A 20,373-nucleotide genomic window follows, 5' to 3' on the forward strand; every position below is an offset into this window, starting at 1 on the left:
ATAGTTTGTAAACGCTATAACTTTTACCCAAACCAATAAATATACACTGAGGCCTAGTGCACACCGGAGCGTTTCCGCTGCTGTTTGCGATCTGCTTGCGGGTGCGGATCCGCTAGGGTAATGTATTTCAATGGGCTGGTGCACACCAGAGCGGGAGGCGTTTTGCAGAAACGCATACTCCCGGGCTGCTGCAGATTTTGGATTGCGGATGCGTTTCTGCCTCAATGTTAAGTATAGGAAAACCGCAAACCGCTCTGAAAAACGGCACTTCAGAGCGGTTTGCCAGGCGTTTTTTGTTACAGTAGCTGTTCAGTAACAGCTTTACTGTAACAATACATGAAATCTACTACACCAAAACCGCTACACAAAACCGCAAAACGCTAGCTGAAACGCTGCAGAAAAATAAGAAAAAGCGTTTCAAAATCTGCTAGCATTTTGCGGATCTGCTAGCGGTTTTTGGTGTGCACCAGGCCTGAATGGTTTTTTTTTTTAATCAAAAACATGTTTGTCCACATTTTTCGCGCTGCATGTATACAGAAATTTTACTTTATTTGAAAAATGTCAGCACAGAAAGTTAAAAAAAATCATTTTTTTGCCAAAATTCATGTCTTTTTTGATGAATATAATAAAAAGTAAAAATCGCAGGAGCAATCAAATAGCACCAAAAGAAAGCTTTATTAGTGACAAGAAAAGGAGCCAAAATTCATTTAGGTGGTAGGCTGTATGAGCAAGCAATAAACCGTGAAAGCTGCAGTGGTCTGAATGGAAAAAAAGTGCCTGGTCCTTACAGAGTAACTGTCAGGCTGCAGAAGCTAATTTAAACCTCTATTCTCCTGTGTTAAACAGTTTAGAAGGATGCCAAAAAGCCATTAGTGAAGATAAAAATCTCAGTTACCTTTGATGTGTGCTTATCAGCAACGCTGTTATAGACCCAAGAGGACGCAAGCCGCATACTATACTGCAAAGCATTCTGGGGCCCTCCCCTCGGCTGCTAATGAGACGTTACAGCAGCTTGTAATCAGTCCAGCGCGTAGCACTGATAAATCTCCGGGCAGAGTACACTGCAGGAGTCAGCTATTGTTCCTAGCCACATGGCTCATTAATATTCACTGCACACTGTGTTATTCAGTACGAGCTTTTCTGTGATCAGGAAGCGGGCAGGACATGACGACACATTTGACAGAAAAACATGGAGCCTGCCATGAGCTGTCAGGAGCATCTATCTCTGCATATACTATATACAAATTCTGTGAAATCCAAACGTGGACAGTGAAATGCATATGTAATGTAAGTACAGCCAATCTTTAGCTACTGATATGTGTTTATTTTCTCTGAGACCTTATACCTAACAGCTCCTCTTTAAGGGGTAGAAAGACTGTGATCCTCAAGTGGTTAAAGTGAACCTGAACTCTTACACGAGAACAGCCTATCTAATTCTCACTTCTCAGCAAGTAATGAGCTAGTGTAATTTGAGCTGTCGGCTCTCTGCTGAATTCTGAGCGAATATGAAAACACATGAAGTTAACCCTTTCTGTGCTCCCCAGCTCTGCTGAATATCAGTAGGAGTTTTGTAATCGGCAACAAGGATTTTTTTTTCTTTAAAGGCTATTATACTGTTGCTTATCTTTTAGAGCAGAGAGGAAGTTCTGAGTTCAGGTCCGCTTTAATATGCCTTGTGTAGAATAAAATGAGGAGTAATTCCCCCAGGGATTATAGGATATATAGGATTGTAGGACGGAACTCTGGCAGCGGGATCTTGCTTCTGGCGGCCCCTAGAGACAGAGAGCCAGTGATTGCAACAACCACCCAGACTCCACCTTTTAATTGTTCATTGTAAATAAAGTTTTTCTGACTGTTTCTATGTCATGTTGCAGGCAGCCTGTGGTTGGACAGTAGGAGGAGTTACAGGTCACATCCTGCACACGGCATTGGCCGATATAAACACTTGCTGCCACCAGAAGTGGTAAGTACTGATTGTGTCTGTCCTCTGTGACTGACCCACAGAGCTCTGCTGTCATAGTAACGGCAGAGCAAGTGAGCTTCAGAGACTACTTGTAATGAAATGTTTGAAGGGAAGGTGTAGTGCGATTTCCTTTGTGTTTGCCCTGAAAAATAAACACATCTTTAAAGCGGAATATAACCCTGCATTTCAACTTTGCTCTAAAACATTATTTACAGCATATTATATGCAACCAGCATTTTTTTTTTTTACTAGACCAGCATTGGAAGGGTTAAACACAGAGGTTTAAAGTTCCGTGGAGAGATATGCAGAAGTTCATTTAGATACATTTAACTAAATAGAATGTAACAAGTGATAAATGTTACACACTCTTTGGCTGTCCTCCAGCTCCTTCTCAGTCAGAGAGATACATTTATGTAAACAAAATGTATCTATGTCAGCTTCTGATGCGTCTGCAGTTCTGTCCAGGAATTCGAAAGCTCTGTGTAACCCTTCCAATGCTGGTCTAGTAAAAAAAAAATGCTGGTTGCATATAATATACTGTAAATAATGTTTTAGAGCAAAGTTAAAATGCAGGGTTATATTCCGCTTTAAAGGGGAACTGAAGAGAGAGGTATATGGAGGCTGTCATGTTTATTTCCTTTTAGACAATACCAGTTGCCTGGCAGCCCTGCTGATCCTCTGCCTCTAATACTATTAGCCATAGCCCCTGAACAAGCATGCAGCAGATCAGGTGTTTCAGTGGTTCAGACTTATAAGTCTGATCTGACAAGATTAGCTGCATGCTTGTTTCTGGTTTTAATCAGATACTACTGCAGAGAAATAGAGCAGCAGGGCTGCCAGGCAACTGGTATTGATTAAAAGGAAATAAACATGACAGCCTCCATATACCTCTCTCTTCAGTTCCCCTTTAAAGAGACACTTAAGCGAAAAATAAATGATATAATCATTTTGTATGTTTAGCTTCTGAAGGGGAACTATGGTTAATTTGCCTATTTCAGCAGTGATGCATTGTGGGAGACATCTCTGAGCTCACTCCAACCTGAATTATCGCAAATTCTTTCTGTTTTAAGAAAGCAAACCTTTGTTTTTCATAGTATAGCTAAGAAATGAAATATTAGGAGCAGAGATACGAGTCTAATATTGTTTCCAGTACAGGAAGAGTTAAGAAACTCCAGTTGTTATCTATGCAAAAGAGCCATTGAGCTCCACGACTTTCAAAGTCGCCTAGAGCTCTGTCTTCTGAAGCTCGCTATCTCAATTGTCAGTCACTGTATTTTATTTTTCTCTGCAGAGAAGGGTTCAAAAGTTCAGTAGGCTGCTCTGTAAAATCATTTAGAATGCTGAGTAGTGTGTAAACTGCAAATATTAGAGAATGATGCAATGTTATAAAAAAACCTATATAACTGAAAATTAAAATATGAGAACATTTTCTTTGCTATTTATGCTCTAGTACTTATCCGTAATACACAACCAATTCATTATATCATCATTTCTTTTCCGCTTCAGTGTCTCTTTAAGCTCGACCTGTTAATGTTTTGTGAGTGGAATTTACAGCCCTGACTCTGGTCTCACTCCAGATCTGCAAAAATAAATAACAAAGCAAAATGACACAAGCCAGGCAAGGAGAACTCGTACGAAAGCCACAGGTATTTCCGCAAGTTTGCTTTACTTCCCAGGATTTATCCACAAGTTCACCTACAATCTCACATAGAAGATCAGGTCATGTGATCTGTGCTGACATTACTGGTGTTACAAATCCACCAAACTTGTGGAAGGGTGGCCTCGTTCCCTTCTACACTTTTCAGAGTTGCCTTAGTAAAGCACACCTGCAGTGAGGGGGTTATGGAAGCTGACATACCGTATTTATTCCCTTTTAAACAATGCAGATTGCCTGGCTGTCCTGCTGATCCTCGGCCTCTAATGCTAGGTACACACAATACAATTTTCTGGCAGATTTACCTGCCAGAACATTTTTTCCCAACATGTGAGATTGGAAAATCGATCGAAATTCAGATTGGACATGTTGGAAAAAATCAATTCGGCAGGTAAATCTGCCAGAAAATTGTGTTGTGTACCTAGCATAATACCTTTAGCCATACCCACTGGAACAAGCATGTAGATCAGATATTTCTGACGGAAGTCTGACTGGTTTAGCTGCATGCTTGTTACAGGTGTGTGATTCAGACACTACTGCAGCCAAAGAGATCAGCAGGACTGCCAGGAAACTGGTATTGTTTAAAAGGAAGTAAATATGGCAGCCACCCAGGGACAACCCGGGGGCCCCCCTGATACCCACCCCCTCCTTCAAGTATAGCAGTCAAGAGTGCCCCTAAAGATCCCCCTCCCCCCAGCACTTCCTGCCTCTTGCATCGGGCACTAGAGCCCAAACAGACAAGCAGGAAGTGCAGAGCAGGTACACTACAGAGAAGACAAACGAGACTTCCTGCGCCTGGAACTCCAGAGGTGAGTGTCTGCCTGTCATCCCTGCCTCCCTAATGCTGCGGGGGGAGGAGGAGGGAGATAATTTAGTGGGGTGGTAGCAGATACTTGGGGGGCCTCTATGGATGCCCCCTTTCCCCATATGGTAGCACTGGCCCTGCAGCCGCCATATCCCTCTCACTTCAGGCAGAAAGAAGAAAAGGCTGCCATTGTGAGATGAAACCATTGTGATCACTGTGATAAGGAAGCTCTACCTAAATATTACAACTAGAGATGATCAATGATATGCAAATACTTCAGTTTATGCAAATTTATGTAAATGTTATGCCAATATATGCAACTTGAAATTGGACCAATCAGTTTAAACCTGGGTTGGGACTTGATTGGTCTATTTTCAAGTGGCAGATAATTGCATACAAAAATACATACATTTGCATAAACTCGGAAGTATTTGCATCTCATTGATCATGCCTAATTACAACTCAGGAGCTGGAGTGTAGCTTTACAACTGAGGTCTGTTGTCCCTCCAGATAATAAAGAAAAAAGCAAAGCCGATGCAGAAGGCGATAAAGCCAGGGACGGACTATGAATACGGCACCCTGAACTTCCAGGTCTCCGGATACAACATGGTCTACGTGGAGAAGTTTTCTCAGTACATCCATACCTTCTTCAACCAGATGTCTATCACTGTGGAGGAGAGGTGAGTGCCCATCGGAGGAGGAGCCCTCTCGATAGGTCCCGGTCTATAGGCACATTCTGTACCGTGAGGTTGTGGAGGAGGGGGAGGCGCCCATCGGAGGAGGAGCCCTCTCTATAGGTCCCGGTCTATAGGCACATTCTGTACCGTGAGGTTGTGGAGGAGGGGGAGGCGCCCATCGGAGGAGGAGCCCTCTCTATAGGTCCTGGTCTATAGGCACATTCTGCACCATGAGGTTGTGGAGGAGAGGTGAGCACCCATCGGAGGAGGAGCCCTCTCTATAGGTCCCTGTCTATAGGCACATTCTGCGCAATGAGGTTGTGGAGGAGAGGTGAGCACCCATCGGAGGAGGAGCCCTCTCCATAGGTCCCGGTCTATAGGCACATTCTGTACCGTGAGGTTGTGGAGAAGGGGGGAGCACCCTTCGAAGGAGGAGCCCTCTCTATAGGTTCCAGTCTATAGGTACATTCTGCACAATGAGGTTGTGGAGGAGAGGTGAGCGCCCATCGGCGGAGGAGCCCTCTCTATAGGTCCCGGTCTATAGGCACATTCTGTACCGTGAGGTTGTGGAGGAGAGGTGAGCACCCATTGGAGGATGAGACCTCTCTATAGGTCCATGTCTCTAGGCATACTCTGTACAATGAGGTTGTGGAGGAGAGGTGAGCGCCCATCGGAGGAGGAGCCCTCTCTATAGGTCGCTGACTATAGGCACATTCTGTACCGTGATGTTGTGGAGGAGGAGGGAGCGCCCATCGGAGGAGGAGCCCTCTCCAGAGGTCCCGGTCTATAGGCACATTCTGTACCATGAGGTTGTGGAGGAGGGGGGAGCGCCCATCGGAGGAGGAGCCCTCTCTATAGGTCCCGGTCTATAGGCACATTCTGTACCGTGATGTTGTGGAGGAGGGGGGAGTGCCCATCGGAGGAGGAGCCCTCTCCATAGGTCCTGGTCTATATGCACATTCTGCACCATGAGGTTGTGGAGGGGCCCATCGGAGGAGGAGCCCTCTCTATAGGTTCCAGTCTATAGGTACATTCTGCACAATGAGGTTGTGGAGGAGAGGTGAGCGCCCATCGGCGGAGGAGCCTTCTCTATAGGTCCTGGTCTATAGGGACATTCTGCACCGTGAGGTTGTGGAGGAGGGGGGAGCACCCATCGAAGTAGGAGCCCTCTCTATAGGTCCCAGTCTATAGGCACATTCTGTACCGTGAGGTTGTGGAGGAGAGGTGAGCACCCATTGGAGCATGAGCCCTCTCTATAGGTCCATGTCTCTAGGCATACTCTGTACAATGAGGTTGTGGAGGAGAGGTGAGTGCCCATCGGAGGAGGAGCCCTCTCTATAGGTCCCGGTCTATAGGCACATTCTGTACCGTGATGTTGTGGAGGAGGGGGGAGTGCCCATCGGAGGAGGAGCCCTCTCCATAGGTCCCGGTCTATAGGCACATTCTGTACCGTGAGGTTGTGGAGGAGAGGTGAGCACCCATCGGAGGAGGAGCCCTCTATAGGTCCTGGTTTATAGGCACATTCTGCACCATGAGGTTGTGGAGGAGGGGGAGGCGCCCATCGGAGGAGGAGGAGCCCTTTCTATAGGTTCCGGTCTATAGGCACATTCTGCACAATGAGGTTGTGGAAGAGAGGTGAGCGCCCATCGGAGGAGGAGCCCTCTCTATAGGTCCATGTCTATAGGCATACTCTGTACAGTGAGGTTCGGGAGGAGAGGTGAGAACCCATCGAAGGAGGAGACCTATCTATAGGCACATTCTGTTCCATGAGGTTAGGAGTTTGGTTTGGTTCGGATTAGTTAGGAGATTTTTGTCCATTAGTGTCCCAAATGATAATTTACGATTGTTAATAAGAAGAATAGTTCGTAATCGATCGGCAAATTGTATCATTAGAGGCCACCTTAAATTGTGAGATGGAAAAGACTGAGGCTCGCAGCCCGATAAAGATCCTGCATTTCAAGGGTAATAGTGTCCAGAAAATTCATGATGAGATGATGGCAGTTTATGGAAACAATTGCCCACTTTAACACTATTGTCAGGTGGAAAATTAATTTCCAAACTGGTCACATGTCCCTCACAGACGAGCCAAGGCCTGGAGGACAATTACTGATGGACGATGTGGCCACAGTGACGGAAGTGGAGTGTTTACTGTTTTCCTTGAAATGCAGGAACTTTATCGAGCCTCAAACTTTTCCATCTCACACTTTAATCATTCTGATGGTAATTTAACCCCTTAAGTACCAGCGGTCTCTGCTCCCTTAAAGGACACATCCGAGGACTTTTAAAATAAAATAATCCACTTATCTGGGGCTTCCTCCAGCCCCTGCCAGCCATCCTGTGCCCATGCCGCAGCCCTGCTCGACACTGGTGGCTCCAGGGTTCCCTCTGGAGCAAGATGCCGCCTGCACGAGTGGCTCCGAGTTGCCCTGACGTCATCCGGACTGTACTGCGCAGGCGCAATAGTTCTGCGCCTGTGCAGAAAAGCTTGGATGACATCAGTGAGCGGCACAGTGGAACGCAGGAAGATGCCGGTGGGGACCAGGAGCCAATGGAGCTGCGGTGAGAGCACAGGTCGGTTGCCAGGAGCTGGAGGAAGCCCGAGGTAAGTGGATATCTTTTTTTTCTTTTTGGACCTTCCCTTTGAGGACCAGAGACTGCTGTTAAGGCAGAATAACGATGAATACCAACTAATCGCCGCACATACCCGCCGCAATCGCCGTGCACGTCAGGGACCTCAGCCACCCACTCTGCCATCTCTATGACGACAGAGTGAGCCGGTCAGGAGCTGCTTTCATTGGCTCCTGACCTAGCTTATCAATTTAAGCCAATGGGAGCTGCTTACGTTGATAGACAGGGCCGGGAGCCAATTAAATCGGCTTCTGACCCGCCCACAGAGCTCGGCCGTTAGAGACAGCAGAGCGAGTGAGCTGCAGCGGGGAGACAGTGGTGAGATCGTCAGGAGCGACAAAAGCAGTGAGAGCGCGCGGCGTCGGTGTATTGTCCTCTACGCCCTGGCAGTCAGCCAGGGAGTAGATTTCAATTAGCGTGGTCCTTAACTAGTTAAGGAAAACAGAAGTGAGAGGGATATGGAGGCTGCCATATTTATAACAAAATACCAGTTGCCTGGCTGTCCTGCTGGTCTGTTTGGCTGCGGTAATGTCTAAGGGCTAGTTAACATTTGAATTGCGATTTTACCACGATTTGCAATTGTGTTTTCAATAGAATGAAAATCACAACACAATCTCCCCCCAAGGCGCTGCATGCAGCAGGTTTGCGATTGATTCAAATTGCAAACGCTACAGTGAGAATGTAGCCATAGGGATACATTAGCAGCAGCCCATTGCTGATCGCTGGCAATCAGAAAAGCGCCCAGTGTGAACCAGCGCTGAATAACACCAGAAACAAGCATGCAGCTCATCTGGTCAGTTGTGACAATAATATCAGAAACGCCTGATCTGCTGCAAGCTTGTTCATGAGCTATGGTTAAATGTATTAGAGGATCAGCAGGGCAGCCAGGCAACTGCTATAACCTAAAGCAGTAGGGTTAGCCATACTATGCCAGGGAATAAATCTCTCTCACTTTCTCTCTCCCTCCCCCTCCCTCCCTCCCTGGCGGGGGCCATGTCTTTTGCCCACAGTTTAGGCTAAATCCTGATGTCATTTCTGCCCTTTACTTTTTTTTTTCTTTTCTCCTCCAATCGCTGAGTCACCTCAGCCTTGCTTGTAAACACCAGTGAGCAGAGGATCATGTTTCAGATAAGCAGCTAGTCAGGGAAATAAATGGAAGAGGAGGAATATATTATAGATAAAGAACCCCCAGCATGCAATTGTTTAGCACTGACTACTAAAGGGCCAGTGCTTTTTAAGTAAACAGCAGAAAAAGTTTTGAATGCAGGATTAGCATCTTTATCACTTAATACACTCAGACCAGTTGTTGTTGAAATTTGATTTTTATGACAATCCTGAAATAGATATGGCAGCCTCCATATCCCTCATGGTTCAGTTGTCCTTTAAAACTTTACAACACCCCCTCATATATAATATAACTGCTGCACAGAGTGCTGGTTCTTTCTCTGGTCGCTAATCTTCATAGCAGTTGCGTTTGAATGCTTGTCTTGTATCAGTGGAACTTGCGTTTTGTCATAGAGGCACCCATGTGGTGTTCTGCCAATGCCTATCCCTGCGCCTTGTCTGAATCCTCTCTTATGTCCCTCCAGCTATGCCAAGCCAACCAAAACCACAGAGGTCCTGCTGGTGCCAGAGGTGGGCACTAAGCTGATTCAGGACGCCGTCCTCACCACCCACGAGAGAGTCGTCCAGGTGAGTCGGGGCTTCGCTGTGCTTGCTGTGGCTTACTGCCGAGAAGAGGAACTACTGGCCAGTGTAAAATCATCAGCAGCAGCAAAAACGTAAATGAATGGGGTCACCTGACCAGGTGTGAAATAACTTTATTTAAAAACAAACAAACCACAAGAGACAAGGTCAGTTAGCCTACCAATGTCAATATTCTAGGATATTTATGTCTTCTTACATGCACAACATGACCATTGTTTCAGGGCCATGGGGGGCGTATGTCTGCACTTTAACTGATGAAGGGGACCCCTGGGCCCCGAAACAATTGTCATGTTGTGGTGCAATAAGGAATAAATATCCAGGAATACTGACATTAGTGTGTTAGCCGACCTTGAATCTTCTATGTTGGACTGATGTGGCTTTTACATCTAGGCTATGCACACAGATGTTTACGGTAAGGTGCCTCCCCCAAACCTGTTATTACACATGAGACACACCTGGAGGTGCATACAAGGAATAACCTTATTGACAACAAGGCCTAAAGGGGGCCATACACTGATAGATTTGCAGCAGATTTGACCATCAGATTTCTGTCAGATGTCTGTCAAGTCCAATCTGACAGGAATCTATCTGATGTGTGCCACACACTAGGAACAGGTTTCCAATACATTTCAGAATGAAATCTATTGGAAATCTATCTAAATGCATTATTGGACCAGTAGATCCAATGCAACTCTATGGGCCATCAATCTGCTGCCAGCAGCCGATCCACCTAGATTTTCCATCCTATCAAATCGATCGAAATTGGCCGCAAATCGATCGAATGGGGAAATTTTTTTTTTTTTTTTCAATAATTTTTATTGAATATTTTGAAACAGTAGTTAACAAACTTTTGCTTATGGTATAAAGCATATACTATGAGCTTGAGTATAGAATAAAATAAAATAAAATAGAAATAAAGAAATAAAAACATCACACACATAGCAGGACAAAACTACATCCTGCTGTTTAACTGATCAAATGAATACAGAAACATGCGTGAATACAACAATGGCGGAGAATACAGAGCTAGTGTCACTAGGGTGAACCTCATGAAGTATGAGCTAATCCAGGTTTGGTCAACCTAAATGTTGTAGTTGCTAAGCTGTTCCAAGACGTGTCTCTCAAAGACTGACACGGATGACAGCATGGTATGTTTGTTCTATCCTGTCCAGACGGGGGGGGGGGGGGGGGGGGGGGGTAGGAGGGCCAGAGCTAGATTTTGAGGGCTAGTTACCAAAGTGTGCTCAACACTGCAAGAGTGTTAGTTAAGTGATAGTTGTGGTAGGATTTTGTCCCACGGGATTTTAAGGTGATCTGTTGTTCTCCCTGGAAGGGAGCGTTTCAGAAACAAGGCTTCCATGTTTAAATTTATATCTACCTGATTTCGGAGCTGGGTTAACGTGGGTAGATGGTCGTGGCCCCAATTAGATAGAATTAGCTGGCGAGCGGCACATATAATGTGGGTGATAGTTGGTCTTTCGAGGGCTTGGTATGAGTCTAGACCTACTAGAAGGAGTCCAAGTGGTAGGTTTGGGGGAGTGTTTTGTCCCGATAGTATGGTTATTATTTTGAAAATTTTGGACCAAAATCCTTTAATGAGGGGACATTCCCACAGAATATGTAGCAGTGATCCCAGGGAATTACAGTTTCTCCAGCATAGTGGGGAACGTTAGGGGGAGAATTTGGATAGCTTTGCGGGGGTCATATACCAGCTGAACATTATTTTTTTTTGAAGTTTCTAAGTGGGTTATGCATTTTGAGTAGCGTTTTAAGTCTGCTAAGGCTCTTTGGAGGTGCTCCACTGTTAACGGGGTTTGCATATCTATATCCCAGGTGTGAGCTGAGCGTTGAAGAGGGTTTTCGGAGGGGGAGCTTAGCAGTTTGTACCAGGCTGATATTTGGCCCTTAACCTTGGTGGGGCGGGGTTGAGGGTGAATTAGGTCCCCAACCTCCTTGTGGAGGGGTGTAATTTTGATAGGATTTTTTTTGTGTAAGTGTGAGATCTGTAAATATTTAAATGTCTCTTGGTCCTTAAGCTTATATTTCCATTTTAGGTGTGGGAAGGGGATTAGGGTTGACTGGTCAAACAAGTTATTGAGCCAGAGGATGTCGGCTTTTAACCAGGATTGCGGGTTAAAGTTAGGAATTAGCGATTTTAGCATCGTTATAGGAATGTTGGCTGGTGCTGGATCCTTCTTGGGTTGACTTTTTTTGCATAGGGTGTTCCAGGCTGTAATCGTTGCCGAGATAGTTGGGTGTGTGGTTTTAGGGGGAGTTTGAGATGCCCAAGTGATATAGACATAGTCAAGTAAGGGGATATCGGCTAGATCTCTTTCTAGTGTTACCCATGTTTTGTCGGGGAATTCCGGCCACCAGTATTTTGACATGTCCAGGATTGAGGCTGTGTAGTAAGAAAAGGGGTCTGGCAGGCCAAAACCTCCTTGATGTGGGGGGGATGTTAGGGTTTGATACGATATTCTATGTTTTTTGTTTTTCCACAGATATTGAAGGACTATCTTACGGAGCCTGTGGAAGAATTTATAGTGAAGGGGGATGGGGAGCGTCCTGAAAAAGTAGAGGATCTTAGGGAATGTTGACATTTTGTATGCAGCGATTTTGCCTGAGAGGGAAAACTCATATTGTGCTAAATGGTCTAGTTCAGCTTTGATGGTCTCTAAGAGAGGGAGGAAATTATTGGAGTAGAGTTCACTCGTTTTTGGAGGAATATTAACCCCCAAGTATGTAATTGTATGTTTGGCCCATGGGAAAGGGGATATTTTTGAAATTTCATCTTTTAGTGGGGAGGAGATGTTTATTCCCATTAGTAGTGACTTATTATCATTAACTTTGTAGAGTGAGGCTTCCGAAAACTCTAAGTGTATTGCAAATGTGCGGGATGGCGGTTAATGGGTCTGAGATTGAAAGTAGGACGTCATCTGCGAACAGATTAATTTTCTGTTCCATTCTGGAGAAAGGGATGCCTCGGATGTTGGGGTTAACTCTTATATGTTCAGCTAGGGACTCCATCATTAAAACAAAAATTAGAGGAGATAGGGGGCATCCCTGTCTCGTACCATTTGTAATAGGGAATTGTTTTGAGATGAACCCCGACACATTGACCTGTGCTGAAGGAGACTGGTATAGGGCTAAAATTGCTCTCAAGAAAGACCCCTCAAACCCGAATTTGAGTAACGTTTGTTCTAAAAAACCCCAATGAACCCGGTCGAAGGCCTTCTCCGCATCTAAGGCTAGCAGGATAGCAGGCCTTCGCCTGGGTTCTAGAGCGTGTAGAATGTTAATAACTTTACGAGTACCATCTGCAGCTTGTCTTCCTTTTGTGAACCCTACTTGGTCTATATGGAGTAGATCTGGTAGTATATCAAATATACGGTTTGCTAGGATTTTAGAATACAATTTAAGGTCACAGTTCAAAAGGGAGATCGGGCGGTAATTAGAGGGAGATGAGGCATCTTTCCCTGGTTTTGGGATCACCGTGATGGTTGCTTTGGTGAATTCTGGAGGTATTTGGCCCTGTATAATGAAGTCATTAAATAAGCCTGTAAGCTTTGGTGCTAAAATTGTAGAGAAGGTCTTGTAATATTCATTGGAGAACCCGTCAGGGCCCCGGGCTTTTTGTGCTTTTGATTTGTGTATTGTATTTAGAACTTCCGAGATAGTGATTGGGGAGTTTAGGGTAATTTTTTGTTGATCAGTGATGGTGGGGAGGTTAATCTGGCCAAGGAAGTTTCCAATGGTGGTGAGATTTGGTTGGGTGGTGGCGGGGTCGTCTCTTAGATTGTAGAGGGAGCTGTAGAAGTCTCTGAAGGCATTTGCTATATCTTGGGGGTTGGCGAGTTGTCTTTTTGTAAAGGGATGGACTAATTTATGTATTTTCGCTTTGGCTTGTCTATTTTTGATTAATTTTGCCAAAAGGGGACTGGCTTTATTATGATGATGATAATAGTTGAATTTCATCTTGGAGATATGAAATTCATATTCCTCGGCTAGTGCTAATTTAAGCAGATGGCGTAACGTGAATAATTCTTTGATAAGAGTAGAATTGGGAGTGATTTTATTTTCTGCTTCCTTTGTTTTAATTTTTAATAGAAGGTCTGATATTTTTTTTGTTTTATCTCTCTTTGCCTTTGATCCCATTTTTATCAAGATGCCTCTGATGAAGGCTTTATGAGCCTGCCATACTGTGGTCCCTCTAATTTCCCCCGTGTTATTAATGTTATAAAATTCCTCAATGTGTTCCGCGATTAGTTTTGCATTATTAGAGGGGAGAAGTAGGGATGTATTCAGTCTCCATAAGCTAGGTTTTTTTGTTTCCGGCGACAGGGTTAACGTTAGGGAGACAGGGGCGTGGTCTGACCATGAGATGGAGTGGATGTCCGATTTTTGAACTAGTTGTAGCGTGTATCTGTCCGTAAGAAAAAAGTCTATTCTTGTATAGCTGCGGTGGATGTGTGAGAAGAAAGTATAGTCTCTTTCCGATCCATGAGTGGCTCTCCATGCGTCATATAGATCCTCCTTGTGAAGAAGACTGGATAGGGTGTTGTACGGTTTGGCACGGCAGTTAGAGGTGTCTAGGGAATGATCTGAGATAGCATTGAAGTCCCTGAATGGGGAAATTTTAAAGAATCGATTTCTGATCAATCGATCCTATAGAATCGATCATTGGCTGAAATCGACACCTGTATGGGCCCCTTTAGGAATGCTCCTCTGTTGCTAGATGTGCCAGCTCTACATTGCGGGCAGCACAGTGGTGTAGTGGATAGCACTCCCCGCTAGGGCTGCACGATTTTAGGGAAAAATTGAAATTGCGATTTTTGTCTTAGAAATTGCAATTTCGATTTTTTTTCACAATTTTTTTCAACAGAGAAAAGAATGCTATATAGATAGCATTCTTTGCTGCTGCACACCCAGTGTCTCACACAGACCCCACCACTACTAGGCTCTGCCCCCCGCCGCCACCCTCATAGTTGATGCTCCGATTGTCAACTGCGCTGCCTCTGTTTCTCGCTCCCCCCGCCATGTGTTTGTGTGCTTAAGCAACAAATTTTTATGACAAAATAGCAATGGCACACTCCCTGTTATGGGGTCACCTGTTCAAGCTACGGATTGCGTCCCGGAGGGCTTGAAAGCACCCTCCGCCTTCATCTTGTGCAGAAGCCGTGGACTGCAATAAATTCACCACAGCGGGGGGCTCTTTTAATGCTTTTAGCGGACCGCACGGCGAATTCCGCAAGATGAAGGGCTTTACAGTTACTAGAGCCCTCCTATCTCTGCCGCCGACGAGTCTTTCTTCGGGCTGTTCAAACTTCATTGATGACAGCTCCGCCTACCACCGCTGTACGCAGCTTCTTCTGCCCAATCAGTGGCAATCTTATGACAGGGCGGCACGCTGTGGATCCGCCCCCCGCCTCCCTCCGCATTCAGATGAATGCATTCGGGCGGGCAGAGCCGTACGGGCACTCGGGCAGGCGAAACCGCGATTTACAAAAAACTGACGATCCCAAGATCGTCTTCTAGGGAATCGCGGTTTCGGTTTAAAACCGAGCAATCGTGCACCCCTACTCCCCGCCTTGCAGCACTTGATCCCTGGTTCTGCATGGAGTATGTATGTATGTTCTCTCCATGTCTGTGTGGGTTTCCTCCGGCCACTTCGATTTTCTCCTGCACCCCAAAAACATAGATAAGTTAATTGGCTTCCCCTAAATTGGCCCTAGACTATTATACATAGACATAGAACCATGACAGGGATTAGATTGTAAGCCCTTCTAAAGGAACGGTTAAGTGAAGAGACAATATACTCTGTACAACGCTACAGAAGATGTTGGCGCTATATAAATACTAATTACTCCATTATATTGGACCGAATCTATCTAATGGTTGCCACTAACGATCCAATCTTTTTCATCCAATCTTACCATTTCTATGTAATCTAATGCTGGGAATACACGGCTCGATTCTGAGCTATTTAGATGGCTCGATAGATAATTTCTGACACGTCTGATTTCCAGCCTGATCGTTTTCCTGCTCTATTCCGCATTGAGGACAATGGAAAAAGATAAGAAAGACAAGCGGAAGATAAGAGAATCGAGCGGGGAATTGATTGAGCGGGAGAATTGAGCCGTGTATGGCCAGCATAAGAGACTGCTTACATTATCCATTCACTGTATTCACTCAGTTTACCCTTAAGGTGGCCCTAACTGTCCAATTTCTAACGAAAAATCGTTCACTACACCATCAAGGAACCAAGCTTTGCTTCCCGTCAATCGCAACCGACAAGAAAATCCAAATTTTGGTTTGACCCACATCGGTTTTTCACTAGAAATTGGACCGTTAGTGGCCACCTTAATACTACATACATTTGGTAAAATTGGATGAAAACGATTGGATCATTAGTGGTCACCTTTAATCGCCAACACACAGGATCTGTTGAAGATTGTCTCAGACCAACCGCTGATTACTCTCTAAAGGTGTCCACTAATGATCCAATCTTTTTCATCCAATCTTGCCATTTCTATGTAATATAGGGGGCTGCCTAAATTACCCATTCAATATATACACTCAGTTTACTCTGCTACTACATAGATTTGGCAAGATTGGATGAAAAAGATTGGATCACTAGTGGCCAACTTTTAATCGTTGTTGCACGATAGGCTGCAGGGAATTATTCCAGCACTGAATTACGCCACCACCAGTATATGGAGCAGAGGTATTCCATTCCTATGGGCTGGGGTTGCATAGTGTGCCGAGTTCTGCTATTTACACTATGTACAATATAGGCTGTTATTCTGTGTCTATATTGATATTAATCCAGCTGCAGTGTGTGCTGATCTCTGCTACCCCCAGTATGTACAGCATAAGCTCTTACAATGCGCTTGTATAGATAGTAAACTAGTTGCAGTGTGTGCTGATCTTTGCTGATAGTCATTTCTGACATGTCTTTGTCTATTTAGGTAAGCGGCCTCAAAGCCACACTGGCCTCGATAGTGTCTGAGGTTCTGATGATGAATCAGCCAGAAGGAGTCCAGCTATTGGTCAAACTGGTAAGAAAACACTTGGAAAAATGTGGTGTTTCCCAGCATTTTCCTTGCGTCAGATATATGAGCAGACTGGTGCCTCCCCCTTCGGGATGCATTCCCCCCCCCCCACCCCCCATTCATCTAATGCTGGGGGATAGGGCCCTTAAGGATAAACTGTTGTAAAAGGAGCCCGAAGTGGAAGGAATGCCAGTTGCCTGGCTTCTGTACTGAGGCTCCGCCTCTAATACTATAAGTCACCGCCCTGCAATGAGCTGCAGATCAGATGCTGTGACTTTGGTGTGACTCCACTGGCTGCATGCTTGTTGCAGGGCTGTGACTCAAAAACAAAAGCTCAGCATGACAGGCTGGCAACTGGCATTGTGTATAAGGGAATGAAAATGGCAGCCTCCTTATTCCTCTCACTTCAGGTTCCCTTTAAAGCTGGGGTGTCAAACTCAAATGCAGAGTGGGCCGAAATTGTACACTAGGACCTAATCGCGGGCCAAACTCAATGTCTACTGACCACTACTACTTCCTCGCTTATAAAAGTTCCCTGGTTTCTAATGGCCCCCTCCAACCCCAATACAGTTCCCTGGTGTCTAGTGGGCCTCCCTCCCCTATACAGTTTCCTAGTGTTTAGTGCTTTCCTCCCCCTCCCCCATATGGCTTCCCTGGTGATCTAGGACTTTACCTCCAATATAGCTTCCCTGGTGGTCTAGAGTGGGCCAAACATTCTGCAAAGTGGGGAAACCATTTCAGGGCCAAATTTAATGGCTCTGAGGGCCAGATTTGGCCCGGATTTTGACATGTATACTTTAAAGGGACTCCGAGCACCTCTCATGGGCATTCCTTTAAGCCAGATGACTTAAATTGCCTCTTGCAATGACCATGCGTGTCACTTCCTCTTCCTGCTTCATTCAGTGATGCACTTCTCCAACAGAAAAGACAGGGGTGACCCGGAAGTTATAACAGAGCCAAGACGGCAGCCGCGATTTTTAAATTGAAATGGAACGAAAACCATTTGGTGTAGAACGGCAGTTCAGGCATCAAATGAAAGGGGAGAGCACAAGCTACATAGTGGTGTGCATCTTTAAGTACTTTGCAGTACTGCTCGGATTCTTAAAGGCATACCCATGAGAGGTGCTCGGAGTCCCTTTTTAAAGGGAACCTGAAGTGAGAGTGATTTGGAGGCTGCCATATTTATTTCCTTTTAAACAATACCAGTTGCCTGGCAGTCCTGCTGATGTTTCATGCACCAGTAGTGTCTGAATTACACACCTGAAATAAGCATGCAGCTAATCCAGTCACACCTCATTCAGAAACCTCTGATCTGCATGCTTGTTCAGGGGCTGTGGCTGAAAGTATTAGAGGCAGAGGATCAGCAGGACAGCCAGGCTATCTGCATTGTTTAACCTCCTTGGCGGTAACCCCGTGTGTGACACGTGGGGTAAGCCGCCGGAGGGTGTCGCTCAGGCCCTGCTGGGCCGATTTACATAATTTTTTTTTTCAAACACGCAGCTAGCACTTTGCTAGCTGCGTGTTTGGTCTGATCGCCGATGCACCGCTACCCGCTGCGGAAACAGGCCCCCCCCCCACCGCATACCCCTTGCGCAGCCTGGCCAATCGCAGCCAGGCTGCTCTATGGGGTGGATCCGGATTCTCTGTGACGCCACAACGTCGATGACGTCACTCCGTTCGTTGCCATGGTGATGGGGGAAGCCCTCAAGGAAATCCCGTTCAAAACGGGATTTCCTTATGGGCAAGCGGCGCCGGCGGCGATCGGTAGGTACGGGGGGGGGGGGTGCCGCAGGGAGGGGGGAAGCATGTAGCCAGCGCTAGGCTAGCTACATGCTAAAAAAAAAAAAAAAAAATTTGAAAAAAACAGTCGCGCAGCCGCATTTATCATAGCGCCAGGGAGGTTAAAAGGAAATAAATATGGCAGCCTCCATATCACTCATGTGTTTTAAAGTGGAGACTTAACATACAATGAAGCCCCCTCCGTTCCTTGCTGCGGGTCACCTGACAATTATTCGTCTCATTAGAGGAATAGCACTGGGGCCGCTTACTGCGCAGGACAAGAAAACTTCGTACTGCGCCTGCGCAGTGAGCTCCCGGAGATGCCGCAATGCTATTTGTCTAGTTAGACGAATAACGGGCAAGAGAGCCGCGGTGTGGAACGGAGGGGGCTTCAGTGACGGTGCGGGACTTGGTAGCTGCAGGGGCTCGGTAGAAGCCCCAGGGAAGTGACACTTTTTTAGTTTTTTTTTTAAAGGCCACAAAACCCCTTTAAAGAGGAACTCCAGTAAAAATAATGTAATAAAGTAAATCATTTATACATAATTATTGTAAAAATGAAGCAGTCAGTGTTTGCCCATTGTAAAATCTTTTAAATCCCTGATTTACATTCTGACATTTATTACATGGCGATATTTTTACTGCTGGCAAGTGATGTAGCTGCTGCTTGCTGTTTTGGCAGTTGGAAGCAGCTGTAAACAGCTATTTCCCACAATGCAATAGGGTTCACAGACAGACAGGAAACTGCCAAGAGTACGGACTCAGAATTTTTGTGGGAGGGGTTTCACCACAATATTAGCCATACAGCGCCCCCTGATGGTCTGTTTGTGAAAAGGAATAGATTTCTCATGTAAAAGGGGGTATCAGATACTGATTGGGATAAAGTTCAATTCTTGGTCGGAGTTTCTCTTTGAGTTTTGGAAATGTATATACTTGACTGCAGTTTAAATGAAGAGTACTTTTAAACTGAACTCTTGCATAAGACAGGAGGAAAACAGAGAAAGGCACCCTGTATGTATTTAGAGAGTTTAGCCTGTCTAATTCCCCCTCATTTGTGTCTAATCACAAGTTGTAATTTGATCTCTCCCCATGTCACCTGACTGCCACGGCAGATAAGCTCATTTGAAAACACAGGATGTTGTTAACAAAATATCCCTGCTTCCATGAAAACAGGAAGTACAAAACTGTAGATTTATTACAGGATTTGTATCAGCTGTAACAAAGAAATGTTTATTTTTAAATGCTGTTGCTTATTTTTTGTAGAGCAGAGAGGACGTTCAGAGTTCAGGTCCACTTTAAAGAGGAATTTTCATTTTATTTTACCCCTTATAATCTTTCCCCACCATGATTTACAATTTGGAATTTATTCTGAAGTCAGTAAAAAAAGATTTTCTGAATTTTATTATATGTAAATTATGAAAAAGATTTGTTCACTGTTCTCGCTTAATAGCTGTTGGAAGCCACAAGCTCCTTATTGGTGACCTAATGATGGTGTCTCTCCACAGCACACAGAGGCGGACTACCTGGACAGATTCAAGGTTCGGCCTGAATTGGAGAAGATGAAAGCTGCCGTCGTCAATTGAGACCAGTCCAGCTCACGGATCCGGAGAGTCCACCAGTAGCATTACTGTACCTGAGCTACACAGGAGATTTCAATTGTTTCAGATCGAGAGATTTAAATAGGTTTGACGAAGGGGGGATTTTACCTGCCAAAATCTGCTTCCCTCCTTAGCTCCACCCCCTCCTCATGGCTGCCACTGTGGACTGGTCCACCCAGCAATTCTGTCCCCCATAACGCTGCCATTCAGCTGCATGGAATTGTAGCAGAGTGGCTGAGCAGGTCTCTGGAGAATGTGTTGTTTTTTTGTTTGGCGCAGCAAATTTTCCATTAAAAAAATGGTCACATTTAAGTCTTGAGCAATTAAAATCCTGGGCATAGCCCAATCGTTCCACTGACGGCAGACGAGAAGCTGTGAAGTCTGTCCTCGCCCTGGTGGGCAATATCACACTGATGTCCAGGGTGGGAGGAGTCCTCAGAATATCACAGATGATCCTCCCTATTTCATGCCATGCTTGTTATATGTACCAATAAACATTTTTGTAGTCCTCCA

General features: G+C 45.3%; 1 protein-coding gene across 1 annotated transcript in view; it reads left to right on the top strand.

Moving 5' to 3' along the window:
• Nucleotides 1-20,373, top strand: part of MRPL48 (mitochondrial ribosomal protein L48) — a 33,067-nt gene extending 12,694 nt beyond the window's left edge. The window contains exons 3-7 of the mRNA XM_068264673.1: nt 1,875-1,963; nt 4,933-5,102; nt 9,317-9,419; nt 16,403-16,492; nt 19,768-20,373. Of these exons, the coding sequence (XP_068120774.1) occupies nt 1,875-1,963; nt 4,933-5,102; nt 9,317-9,419; nt 16,403-16,492; nt 19,768-19,845 (530 nt within the window). The 3' untranslated portion in view covers nt 19,846-20,373. The remainder of the gene's footprint in view (nt 1-1,874; nt 1,964-4,932; nt 5,103-9,316; nt 9,420-16,402; nt 16,493-19,767) is intronic.

Source organism: Hyperolius riggenbachi, chromosome 2, assembly GCF_040937935.1.
Source record: "Hyperolius riggenbachi isolate aHypRig1 chromosome 2, aHypRig1.pri, whole genome shotgun sequence".
Classification (NCBI taxonomy): Eukaryota; Metazoa; Chordata; class Amphibia; order Anura; family Hyperoliidae; genus Hyperolius; species Hyperolius riggenbachi.